We start from the raw sequence: 11,027 nt of genomic DNA on the forward strand, positions 1-11,027 counted from the left end.
CGGACTCTGGGATGGGCAGACCTTCTTCATTACTGTCCCTTCTTTCCTACCTGGATGGACTTTTGGAGTCATGTACTTGAATTACTTAAAAGATTTTAAAATTGTGTTTGTTTTAAGAGGCTCAAAAAACCCACCCAAAACCACGTTCTCTTAATTTGGGTTGTTTACCAACAAACTAGCCAGTCACAAAATTATATCTCAATAAAACTACAAAAGTAAAATTGAAAAGAAAAAGGACAGTTAGCCACATAAAGTGTCAAGGTATTCACACACAGATGTGATGGTGGCCTGCTGGGTCACCTGGAAGATTTCTCTAGGGAGCAAGAGGCTGTCATGTCAGCCTAGGGGGCACCAGAGCTCTGTCAGCCCCAAGGTTCACCTTTTTGGTAGCACGAAAGGGGAAGGTAACTCGGGGAAAGGCCAGGAAATGGCTAAAGAGCCTGCAACCATCCCAAACTGCTGCTGTCAGACAGGATGCACCGCAGGTGTGCTCCACGGGCAAGTTCGTTCCATCTCACCAGGGCAGAGCTGAAGGGCACGGCTGTGGAGCCAGACAGACATGGCCGTGATTCCTGGGTCAGCCACTGCACCAAGTCATCTACTATTCTCACCTGTCAATGGGAATGACATCCACCTGACAGGGTCGGGGTGAGCCGGGGACAGGCCAGTGATGCCTGCAGCGGGCACTGGGCACGGAACAAAGTGCCTGGGGAACAGAGGATGCTGTCGCTGGAGGGGGACAGCGATCACCTTCAAATGACTTGGTTTGCATGTCAATCTTTTAATGTACAAACATAAAAAAATGACAAACAAGGAAGCAGTTTTACATCGAACAAGTGAAGATAATGACATTAACCGGTTCTGCAAGCCCCACACCTGGGTATTGAGCCAAGACCCTGACCTTCCAGGCTGAGCTGTCCCCCTCCTGGCAGGAGAATCAGAGCACTGAGCCAGGCCAACCTTCTTGGGCCTTCACTTCCACATCTTCCTTCTAACCCAAGAGGTCAGAACAGAACCGGCAGGGCTGTGCTATCAGCAGGTGATACCCACGGCACCTGCTCGGGGCTCTGTGCCCACAGCACGGCTGTCAGAGGCCCCTGTGTGTACACATGATTAGGCTCGAGGCCAGGGGACAAGGACCACCGACACCGCATCTTTACTGCTGCCCCCAAACGCCCTGAGGCAAGGGGCGGCTTGCCAGACCTGTCCATTGAACCTGGACTTCGCAAAAATAAAATCTGGGTGCTGACGGCCACCCTTTTAGTGAAAGCCCAAAGGCCCTAGAACAGAATGCTAGAAAGTCACTCTCGGTTAGAAGACAGGGAAGGTCACTGGGAAATAAGAGAAATGCTAGCCACCCTTCCTTCAAGTTTCCGTGCCAACAGGAATCTGGGCTCTGAAAAGCCACACGTGCTCTCGTTTTCAAGATTATGAGCAGTTGTGGCTACTGGCAGCAGGAGCTGGGAGTGACCCACTGGGGTGGTGCTGACCCACGGGGGTGGGGAGCTTAGGACCACAGCAGCACCCCGGCTGCACACCCTGCCCACTGGGACAGAGTGCTCTCAGTGTGTCCCGGTGCCCACCCAGCGCCCCGGGTGGGAGTGCGGGGAGTCGGTCCCACAGATAATGGCATGAGTGGCTGTTAATAGATACACTTGAAGCGCAGCATTTGGAGACAACTCCTTAGATGTTCTATTATTCAAGTCTTAAGAGCTTCGAGCCAGGGCGGATGGTGAAATTCTAAAGAATTAAAAACCTCAACAACCAAAAGGAAGGAAGGTGTCAAGGACACAAGGGCTCTTCGCAGATGCTGATTGGCTCACTCTGTCCCCCAGCTCATCTGAGAGCTCAAGCGAATTCAAGAATGAGGTAGGGACCTCAGACCTGTGTCAAGGGCAAGAACTTCTGGTAGTAGCTTTTGGTGACGTCGATCATCAGCTCCTGGGTGCATTCTGGGAGCTCCCCTGAGAAGAGTCCTGGGGAAGAAAGACCAGTCACCACGAGCAGCCAGGGGAGGCCTGTGGCTCTGCTTTCTGTGCAAACAAACCCCAGGGGCCCTTTCCTTTAGACATGAATGCTGGCGTGCTGCTAGGTTGTCCATCTTTGGTGCTAACAGGTTATTTCCACTGACCGTAACTTTTGGATGATGTGAATTTTCGTGTGTGGGTGGGATAAATAATACTGCTCTCCAAATGGAGAAATCTACGCCAGGTTAAAGAGGCCAGCACATGAGCACATGATATGACGACTACGTCAGAGATTGTTCCAAACACGGATCTGTCCATCCCCTGGAGTCTGGGGTGACACCTCCTGGGCGGTGAGCACTCTCAAGGTAAGAAACCGGCCTGTTATTCAACGATGCCAGCACCTGCTGGATACAGCCAAATCGTGGACAGGAGTAGGACAGAAATGTCCTAGAGGAAGACAGAAGATGGGCAATCGTGCTAAAATTCCCAGAAAGGCACTCTCCTACAGCGCGGGTAGAGGTGTAGCCCTTCACAACTGTTCTGAAGAGCAATGGAGGAGTATCCAGCAAAACTTCAAAATTCATATCCTGTGACCTGACGATCCCACATCTGAGAATTTATTCCACAGATAACCCTCCCAGTCGCACTATATGTGCACAAGAGCTGCCGAGAGGTTTGCCTTGGGGCATTCTGTCAGCCAAGGCGGGAAGGGGATGTGTTAATTCTCTTGCGTGGTCTGGAGCAATCACTGGTCTCAGATGGGTTTTACGCTAACTTTTCCACTTGGGCTTCCCTGGGCAGGGCAGGAGGTATAAACTCAAAGCCTGACCAACATGAAAGCGAGGCCACAGTGAGAATTCTCTGCATAGGCTGTTTTTCTACCCAGAGTCCAGGCCAAGGTAGGCATGCTTGTTTGTGCTCCTCCTGTGCTGGGGACAGGTCTGTCCTAACTGAGGGATGAGATTTCATGGGCGGACGCAGGCTTCAGCTGTCATCCCCACACCGTGTCAATCCCTAAGGATTTTGAAGGCGGCATCTACCGGAGCACGCTCTATTATACCCTCTGTTTAGTTTCCTCTTTGCTCTGACTCTAGTCATTTCCTTGTCCAATTATGCATTTAGAAAGACACTGGTTATATTTTAGACAGCATTTCTAGGTACTTTGTAACAGGAGAATTTTTAAGTCAGCGAAACCAACATATTATCAGAGGCAGAAATTACATGCATGACTTTTGTGAAGGAAAAGAAACTTGAGTTTCAATAACTATCAGCCAAGGTTACCTGGGCAGCCAGAGAAGACGGTGAATGGTGGCACCACAGTCTCCGGAGGTAATACTGTGTTGTCAAGAATTTTGCAGCAGTCTTTCAACACGCACCGGCGCCCCTGAAATGAAAATCTTGTTACTAGGAAATTGGTCAGGAAAAAGTACACGTCGCCTAGTCTGCAGTGTGGAAGGCACTCTATACTTTCTCCACTAGTGAGGTCCTTCAATGGACAGGGACAAGAGGCGTGGCCACCGCTCCCTCCTCAGATGGTACCTGACAAGCCAGAGGCAGGGGTGTGAGTGTGAGTGAGTGTGTGTGTGTGTGTGTGTGTGTGTGTGTGTGTGTGTGTACATTTGGGGCGGGGGATGTATGCTAGGGCAGTTCTGGTTATCCTTGGTGTTACAGACTACGTGAAATTTGGTCTGCCAAGGCTCTGTTTAATTTTCTTTCTGCTTTCATTTAGTGGGCATCTGTTGTTTTGCTCGTCCAACATCTGTTCCCCTCTGGCAACAGAACCTGTATTTTCCCGGAAACCACTCCAGCCCCATCTCGGCCCATGTGCTTCAGTGCCCACCCTGACGCCTGGATGAGGGGATGGGCATTAGAGCCCAATTGGTCAGATGAGTCCCCACAGAAGAGCTTCTGCTGGGACCACTGGGAACAGAGGCTCTTTCCAGTGGGGTTTCTAGAGCTCAGGATGGGAGCCGGGAGCGGCCCCCTTGTTTCCAGGAGGGAGTCCTGCCGGAGAGCTGGCCAGAGGAAAATAAAAGGGGGGGGGCGGTTGGCTTGGGCGTTTAGAGTGCAGGCTCATGGCCCTGAGGTTGCCGGTTCGATTCCCACATAGCTGCGCCCTCCACAACTAGATTGAGGACAACTGCTTGACTTGGGGCTGATGGGTCCTGGAAAAACACACTGTTCCCCATTAAATTTAAAAAAAAAAAGGGAAGGAGACTGATTTTCACGACATCAAATGAACCCCTAGAGCCATCTGTCTGGGAAATTAGGGTCCATGTCTGTACCCGTGGTTTGCATCCATTCATTCTGAAGGTTCAGGCTGAACCTTATGCTAACCTTGATCTACTGCCGTCTCGTTTCAATTCGGCAATCACCCTGGCATTCTGGGGGCAAGAAGCAAGGTCTGGGAGATTAAGCTGTTCCCCGGGTTCAGGACAGGCAGGGGCTCCGTATGGAGTTTAGGGCTGTGCCTCAGGCTATTAGCTGTGAGCACCGGTCTTTATCGGCCTGTGTTTGGGAATGCCTAAGAAATACCAGGGCAGTACAGCTGAAACTAATTCTAAAAAATGTGTATTTCACAATAAAAAATAATAAAAAAAAAAGGAATACCAGGGTAGTGCTAACCCGTCCAGATCTCAGGTTTTACCAAGAAAGGAAAGATACTTCGATTGGTTGTGTTCAAATTTCCCCCATTACTAAACACCCAAATCAGATGTACTTCCAAGAATTTCCAGGTAGATTGCCAAGTGGATTTTCTAAAAAGCTTATACCTCTAAGGCCTGAATTTCTCAAGTACCTCCTGGGTTGTCCCCAGCTGGGTGGGTAACAGCCTTGGTGACAACTGGCAACATCGTCAGCTCGGACGCAAGTCACAACTGCAGCTCTTCACTCCTCTGCAAAGTTCTCTGTCATGAATGACCGACCGGCTCTCGGTTATTTCAAAATTCCGGCAGGAGGCTGGCTCCCTGGTGACTCCCAAATTAACTCAAAGATGGCCCCTGACCTCCTAAGAACTCAGACTAAGCACATGGGGCCCTGAGAAAGGGGAACAGAATGGGCCGCACAGGGCATGGAGCAGCCACAGACAGGGATCTGTCCACAGCAGATCTGTCCCGAGAAGAGAAGGACAGTGGGCACCAATCTTCTCACTGTGTGCCACCAGCCACCACACAGCCGGAAGTGCCCACTTTGTTGGCTAGAGATACGATGCTCAACTGGGTTCCAGAGCATTCTGGGTACATTGATCAGTTCATTAGCAGTAAAATAAAAATGCAGGTACTTCTTGGACATGTTGGATTGGCAACAGCCAAGGAGGTTAAAAGCTGAAATGACTTCTTTCTTCTTTCCTGGGTAACTTTCCAAGGAAGGCTCAAGAGCTACATGCTGCTGGCATTAAGCTACCTGTCTCCTGATGCGAGCTATTTAGCATCTCTGAGCCTTGGTTTCCTCACCTGTGAAAAAGGACGCAAAACCAAACCTGCAGGGATGCTGTTGGGATTCGAGGTAGTAAATGCAAATCTCACTGCACAACGGAGCCTATCAGCATCGCCTGTGCGGCCTTTCCTGCAGGCATCTGGGCGATTCCGATTAACAGGAGCTCCTTCATGTATCCACTAGAAGTCAGACTACCAGACGGATGCTCTAGGACGGGTCTGTGTGTCACGGGGCCAGCTGGCCTCAGAGCTAGCACTGAGATTCTAGAATTTTAAAAGAACCTTTCTCCTGAGATTGCTGGAGAATCTGTAAGGGTTCAGCAAAGAAGCACTACCAACCCTGAGCAATGATTATGTCACCCTGTCAACTAACACACTGAAGAGTGGAGCAGAAGCAGAGGACGTGACAAGAGGGTTGGAACTCCCCAGCCTTGGCAATGGCCTTGGGATTTTAGCCCCGCAGACGTTTTGCTCAACGGGCAGGGCTGAAGGGCAGTGCTGCTATGGTGCTGTCTTCACTTTGCTGAGGGAAGTGTCAGCAGTGGCTTGGAAAGCCAGCCTGGTCCACGGAGTGAGGGGGGCAGGCAGATTTCACCCCTACCGCCCCCTTCTTCAACAGCAGGCCCAGCCGGACTTCCTGTCCCTAACACACAATGAGGGACCACGAAGGAGACACTTGGCAGCACAGCCACTTCCCTTGACTCTAAGTGACAGGCAGCTTGGGGTGATTTTGCAGCATGTGGTTCCCCACTGCACCATCCATCTTTGCCGTGATCTTGTAGCTCCCAGAATGTTAGCTGCCTGGCTGCGGCAAGTTTTCTGATACTTTAGTGCTGGAGTCCTAGCCAGGAGAGAGCTGGCTCCCCGCTCCCACTAGGCTCTAAGTTCCCTAAGGGAACAGGTAGGCCATACAGCAGCAGGGCCATTCACACCAGTGGGTTCAAATCCCGGCTCTTCCATGTCACAGACTCATTGAAGCCCCTAAGACCTGAGGCCTGCAGGTAGCAATAATAACAGCACCTACCGCCCTCGGACGGTTGTGAGCAGCAAATATACAATTAAAGGGGAGAGTTTAACATCAGAGGGAAAACACTCGATAAAGCTTAGCCGTGATGAGCAACGCCTAGGAAAAGCTCCAAATCCAGTTAATTCCGGTAGCCCAGAAACTACTGCTACCTGCCTGGTCTCAGGGGCAGGGGCCCACTGACATGAAGGACAGGGGCTGGGAAGAAGGGAGGCCACACAGCCGGCCACGCCACCATACTCACTATCACACAGTTCTTGCCGACGTGAACGTAAGAGCCGATCTGAGCTGCGTTGACCACACAATCTTCCTCAATGAAGACATGGTCCCCGATGTGTAAAGGGAAAAATGCCACGCTGCAGAAAGAGAAGACGAACAAAGAAAGGTCAAGGCTTACAGAGCTCCAGGCTGCGATCACCACGTCATCATCTTATCCAAACAAGACTGTTGCTCGCACGGAAAGAGTCCTCACGCTAGAGAACTTCCGTAATGTTGAAGATGAATGGGCCTACTCAAAATCAGAAATATCAGGCCAGAGAAATATGTAAGGGCACAGCAAGGAAGACTGGCAAGACCGTCAAGGCTCAAGGAACTGGCACCAAATAAAAATGAGTGTTTGCTTGTTCCTGCTTCCTTAGAAAATGCTCACAGATCACATTTTTAGTAATCTGCTCTATACTATGCCTGGGGACTGACGTCAGATTCATGGGATATAAACCCTAGCACCCAACATCCTGAAAATTTACATATTCACTGATTTTATCAAGTGCCTAATATATACCAGACTCTATGCCAGGAATTAGGGATATGGCGGCAAGAAAAAGGATGCAATCCTGCCCATGACGAGCTTACAATCAGGAGAAGAAAAAAAGTGATTAAGTAAATGTTATATAGTAACTAGTTGCAACTGTGAAAAGGGCCACAGAGAAGAAATATGTCATGTGAGTATCTAACAAGGAGACTTCGCCCAGACTGCAGGCTGGTAAAGCTTAACTGAAAGTGACATGGAAGCCAGGACTTGAAGGATGAGTAGGAGTCAGGAGGCTTTCTGCAGACTTCTGACATTGTTCCCACGCTCCAGGAGTCCTCGCGTGTCATTCACAGTGGCTCTGTCATCACATTTACAAGCAATGTCAGTGCCTTGGGATGGGCGGTGTTTGGGCTGGCACGAACATAAAGCAGCTGGGCACTCACTGGCTCTTCCCAGTCCTGTGCTCTATTCTGCCAGGAGTAGCTTGTCAGAGATAACACCCATCCTCCATGGACTGATAGTTTCTTTAAATCTTTCTTAATCCATCCATATTTTTAGTCTATACCCTGTGTGGCAATGAAGTCCTCGATCTCATCGCAGTCTACAGCAGGACTGCCAGTTCTTTAATTTTAAATTCCATTCCCAACTCTGCACCACTGTCTGGTTCTGGTGCTGGGGTACACACGGGACAGCGGGGGGAGGGGCACAGTCACCTTCTACGCGGGTGTTGCTATTGGCACGTTCTTACTGCTTTCATTTCTCACATGCACTAACTACTCTTCTTTACACACCCCTCCACTCACAGGTAAACCCCATGTTCATTCTTGACGCTCTTCCTGGACCATGTCTAGCCCAATAACCTTGGTAGGAAGGCAGAGTCGGCACCTCTCGCAGAGTATCAGTCAGTGTATGATACATAAAAGAGTACCTATCACGAGGTTTTCTGGCTTCCCCCCAACAGCCTTCGGAGCCAATGAGTGAATGTTTTCCTATGAATGACTTAGGGACTCCCTGCTCCGATCCCTGTATGTCATGGAAAGCCTGGGGCCCAGCATCATCATGGGAGACGCAGGATTATTCCTGCAGGATATGCCCTAAGGTACTGAGTTAGTTCCAGCTAGCTGCTGTCTTCCCTGCCCCCTTCCCCACGTTCATACCCGTGACAGGAGTCTCACATTCTATAGTGGCTATCACGCTGTGGTATCACATGATAGAGCTCTCTGTTTACATAAGTGTTTCTACCGCTAGGTTTTGAGAACCTTGAGGCAGGAACACTATTTTATCTATCTTGATATGCCCAGCTTATAACTCAGTGACTGGCAAAAGGAAAGCACTCAGTAAATCCTTAGTGAGTCACTGGATGGAGAGCTCATGGGCCACAGGGAGGCCCGGGGAGCACATCAGCTCAGGGCGAGAAAGACAAAGACAGCGACCTGAAGCAGGCACAGTGGCCAGTTTCCCTGCCCTGTCCATGTCCTTTCTGGGACAGTCCTTATTCCCACTGAGAGACCAGTGGGCCTGACTTGACCCTGCCCTCTGGGTCACAGCTCTTTAGACCAGGGCTGGGCACTGAACTCATACTAAGCCAATCAGACTCCCTCTCCCAAGAATCTGAAATAAGACCTAAGATCCCTAGCTGTTATCTGCTGGAAGCTTAAATGAAGAAGTGATATAAATACGGGGCTGAGGCAGCAAGGTTGGCCAATCTGAGAGAGAAGAGAGGGAGGCAGAAGTGCTGAGAGGAGGACGGATAAACAGTACAATGTTGGAGACAGCAGAGCTGTCTGGATTCTGGTTGGCTGTCCGGTTCCAGATTCTAGCCCCTCCTGAAGCCCGGCCCCATTATCCGCCCTTCGATTCCATCAAACATTTCAGAACCCATTTTGATTTTGCCAGTGTAAGTGGATTCTGTTTCTGGGAACCAACCATCAACTAGACTAAGCCAGCCACTCCCAGAGTTGTGTTCGTTCGGTGAATTCTAATTCAGTGTCCCAGACAACAGCCCAGACCTGTTCCTTACACGACGATTGAACGCGTGGATACCACCACCAGTAGCGGCAGTCTGCCCAAGAGTGAAACAAGATAATTAAATTACATACCCTTTGCTGAATTTCTTGAACGGTGGCCTTATGACACTCCGACTTTTCACAACACAATGACGTCCAACTCTTACATTTGCCAGATCCCCTCGGATAATACAGTCATTCATCACGATGGTCTATAAAACAAAGCACATGTAAAAAATTACCAACATAGTCAGAAAACATACAACAAAAAATGGGTAGGTAACAAGACACTGTTTCGCTATGATCTACTGAGTCACACGTTCTGGCCAAAGGAATAACTTGTAAGGTTAAGACCTAGTTGGGAATCTCAATTTGAACAAACCAACTATAAAAAAACATCTTGAGATGATGGAAAAATTGATCATGTTTCTGGCATAAAAGGAAAAATGCTTTCTGTTGCCTCCTTTTATTTATTTATTTATTTATTATTATTTTTTTTTTATTTTTTTTTTTAGCTGAGCCATCCTACCACCTGTTGGCAGCTCAGCGGCAGCTCAGCTCAGGCCGGACTCGAACTGCTGTTGCTCAGAGCTCACACCCTTGAGCGAGCTCTTAACCAACTGAGCCACTCAGCTGGCCTGGGTGTTGCCTCCTTTTATTGAATGTCTTTTGTATTCTATAAATCCAGTTTGGAGGGAAAAAAAAGAAAAGATAAATTTTTAAATGTACAGCAATAAATGAAAGACGTGGCAACATTTTACGTGATAATTTGTGGCAACATGTTACCTGCCCTGCTAATGTGATAATTGGTGGAAAAGAAAGGTTTGCCGCCTGGAGCTGGCTTCGTCCCTTACCTTGCCATTGAGAACGATGTTCTGACTTCCACACAACACCGACTGGCGACTGACTTTGTTCCCAGATGCCTGAAAGGGAACAGCAGAAAACGAGGGTAAGCGAACTGCGTGGGTTCTGGTCTCCATCGAGAAACCTCCTATCGGAGAGAAAAGTACTTGAAACAGGGTGTAGTCTTCAACGGAATGAGTCCAGAATATTAAAAAAAAAAAAAAGCAAGGATGGATCAGGAAACCAGAGATTCAAGGAACAGACTCAGAATTGGGATGGTGGCAGGTGTGCTGATAGCCCTGGTGGCATCAGAGACGTGGGTGCAAGTCCCAATTCTATACCTCGGTTTTGCAGCCCTGACGCCAGGATAACGACTTTACCAATATCACAGACTTGGGAGACTTCGATGAAACGCAGAACAACAGTAGCAACGCTGACGGAGCCATTTACACACATCATGGAGTGACTATAAAGAACCTAACGTTCCTTAGCACATAGTAATAAATGGCGACAGGTTAGTCTTTTAAAATAGTTCTTAAAAGCCCCAAACTTGGATGAGGCTTGTCCTGCCTTCTGGAAGGCATTTTATCTCTACGAGGAAATCAGGAATACATTTAAAAAGCCTAAACCGGCCATGCAAGGAATACATAACAAAGCCGGACCCTACGCGCCACGGGGACCCGCCCGGGTGGGGCAGGGACAAGATGGGGACACCGGCCTCGAAGGGACGCAGGCTGACGCCTGGACACACGCACCGTTTCGATGTACTCGGACTTGTTGTAGAGCAGCTCGCCCAGCTCCATGGCCACCAAGTCTTTGCCGCAGCTCTGACTCCTGTCAAAGTCTGTCAGCTCCGTCTGTCGCCCTGCGCGTCCGGCCGCTTCCGGCGGCTCCCGCACTTCCGCTCCCAGGCGACCTCCGACCTCATCCATAGCTCGGCTCTCCGCTAGGCGGCCCCGCTCCGTTGCTCGGCAATCCCCGACTGCGCGTGCGCAGGCCGAG

At 49.6% G+C, this 11,027-nt stretch overlaps 1 protein-coding gene across 1 annotated transcript; it reads right to left on the reverse strand.

Moving 5' to 3' along the window:
• Positions 1 to 761: 761 nt before the first annotated feature.
• DCTN5 (dynactin subunit 5) lies at positions 762 to 10,924 on the reverse strand. Its single transcript, XM_019649939.1, has 6 exons — positions 10,781 to 10,924; positions 10,037 to 10,105; positions 9,276 to 9,394; positions 6,670 to 6,781; positions 3,249 to 3,351; positions 762 to 1,976 (listed from the first exon to the last, which is right to left on the reverse strand). The coding sequence occupies exons 1-6, from the start codon at positions 10,826 to 10,828 to the stop codon at positions 1,879 to 1,881; spliced, it is 549 nt and encodes a 182-aa protein (XP_019505484.1). The 5' UTR covers positions 10,829 to 10,924; the 3' UTR covers positions 762 to 1,878.
• Positions 10,925 to 11,027: the final 103 nt, after the last annotated feature.

The sequence above is a fragment of the Hipposideros armiger genome, unplaced genomic scaffold (assembly GCF_001890085.2).
Source record: "Hipposideros armiger isolate ML-2016 unplaced genomic scaffold, ASM189008v1 scaffold_135, whole genome shotgun sequence".
Taxonomy (NCBI): Eukaryota; Metazoa; Chordata; class Mammalia; order Chiroptera; family Hipposideridae; genus Hipposideros; species Hipposideros armiger.

What these genes read in the sequence shown, in the direction of transcription:
- DCTN5 (XM_019649939.1), bottom strand. Translation starts at nt 10,828, where the DNA reads ATGGAGCTGGGCGAGCTGCTCTACAACAAGTCCGAGTACATCGAAACG. An exon ending in TTCAAGAAATTCAGCAAAGG is followed by an intron (nt 6,782 to 9,275) that starts GTATGTAATTTA and finishes CTCTTTCTGCAG; the next exon opens with CGTGGCATTTTTCCCTTTAC. An exon ending in TCGGCAAGAACTGTGTGATA is followed by an intron (nt 3,352 to 6,669) that starts GTGAGTATGGTG and finishes TTTTCATTTCAG; the next exon opens with GGGCGCCGGTGCGTGTTGAA.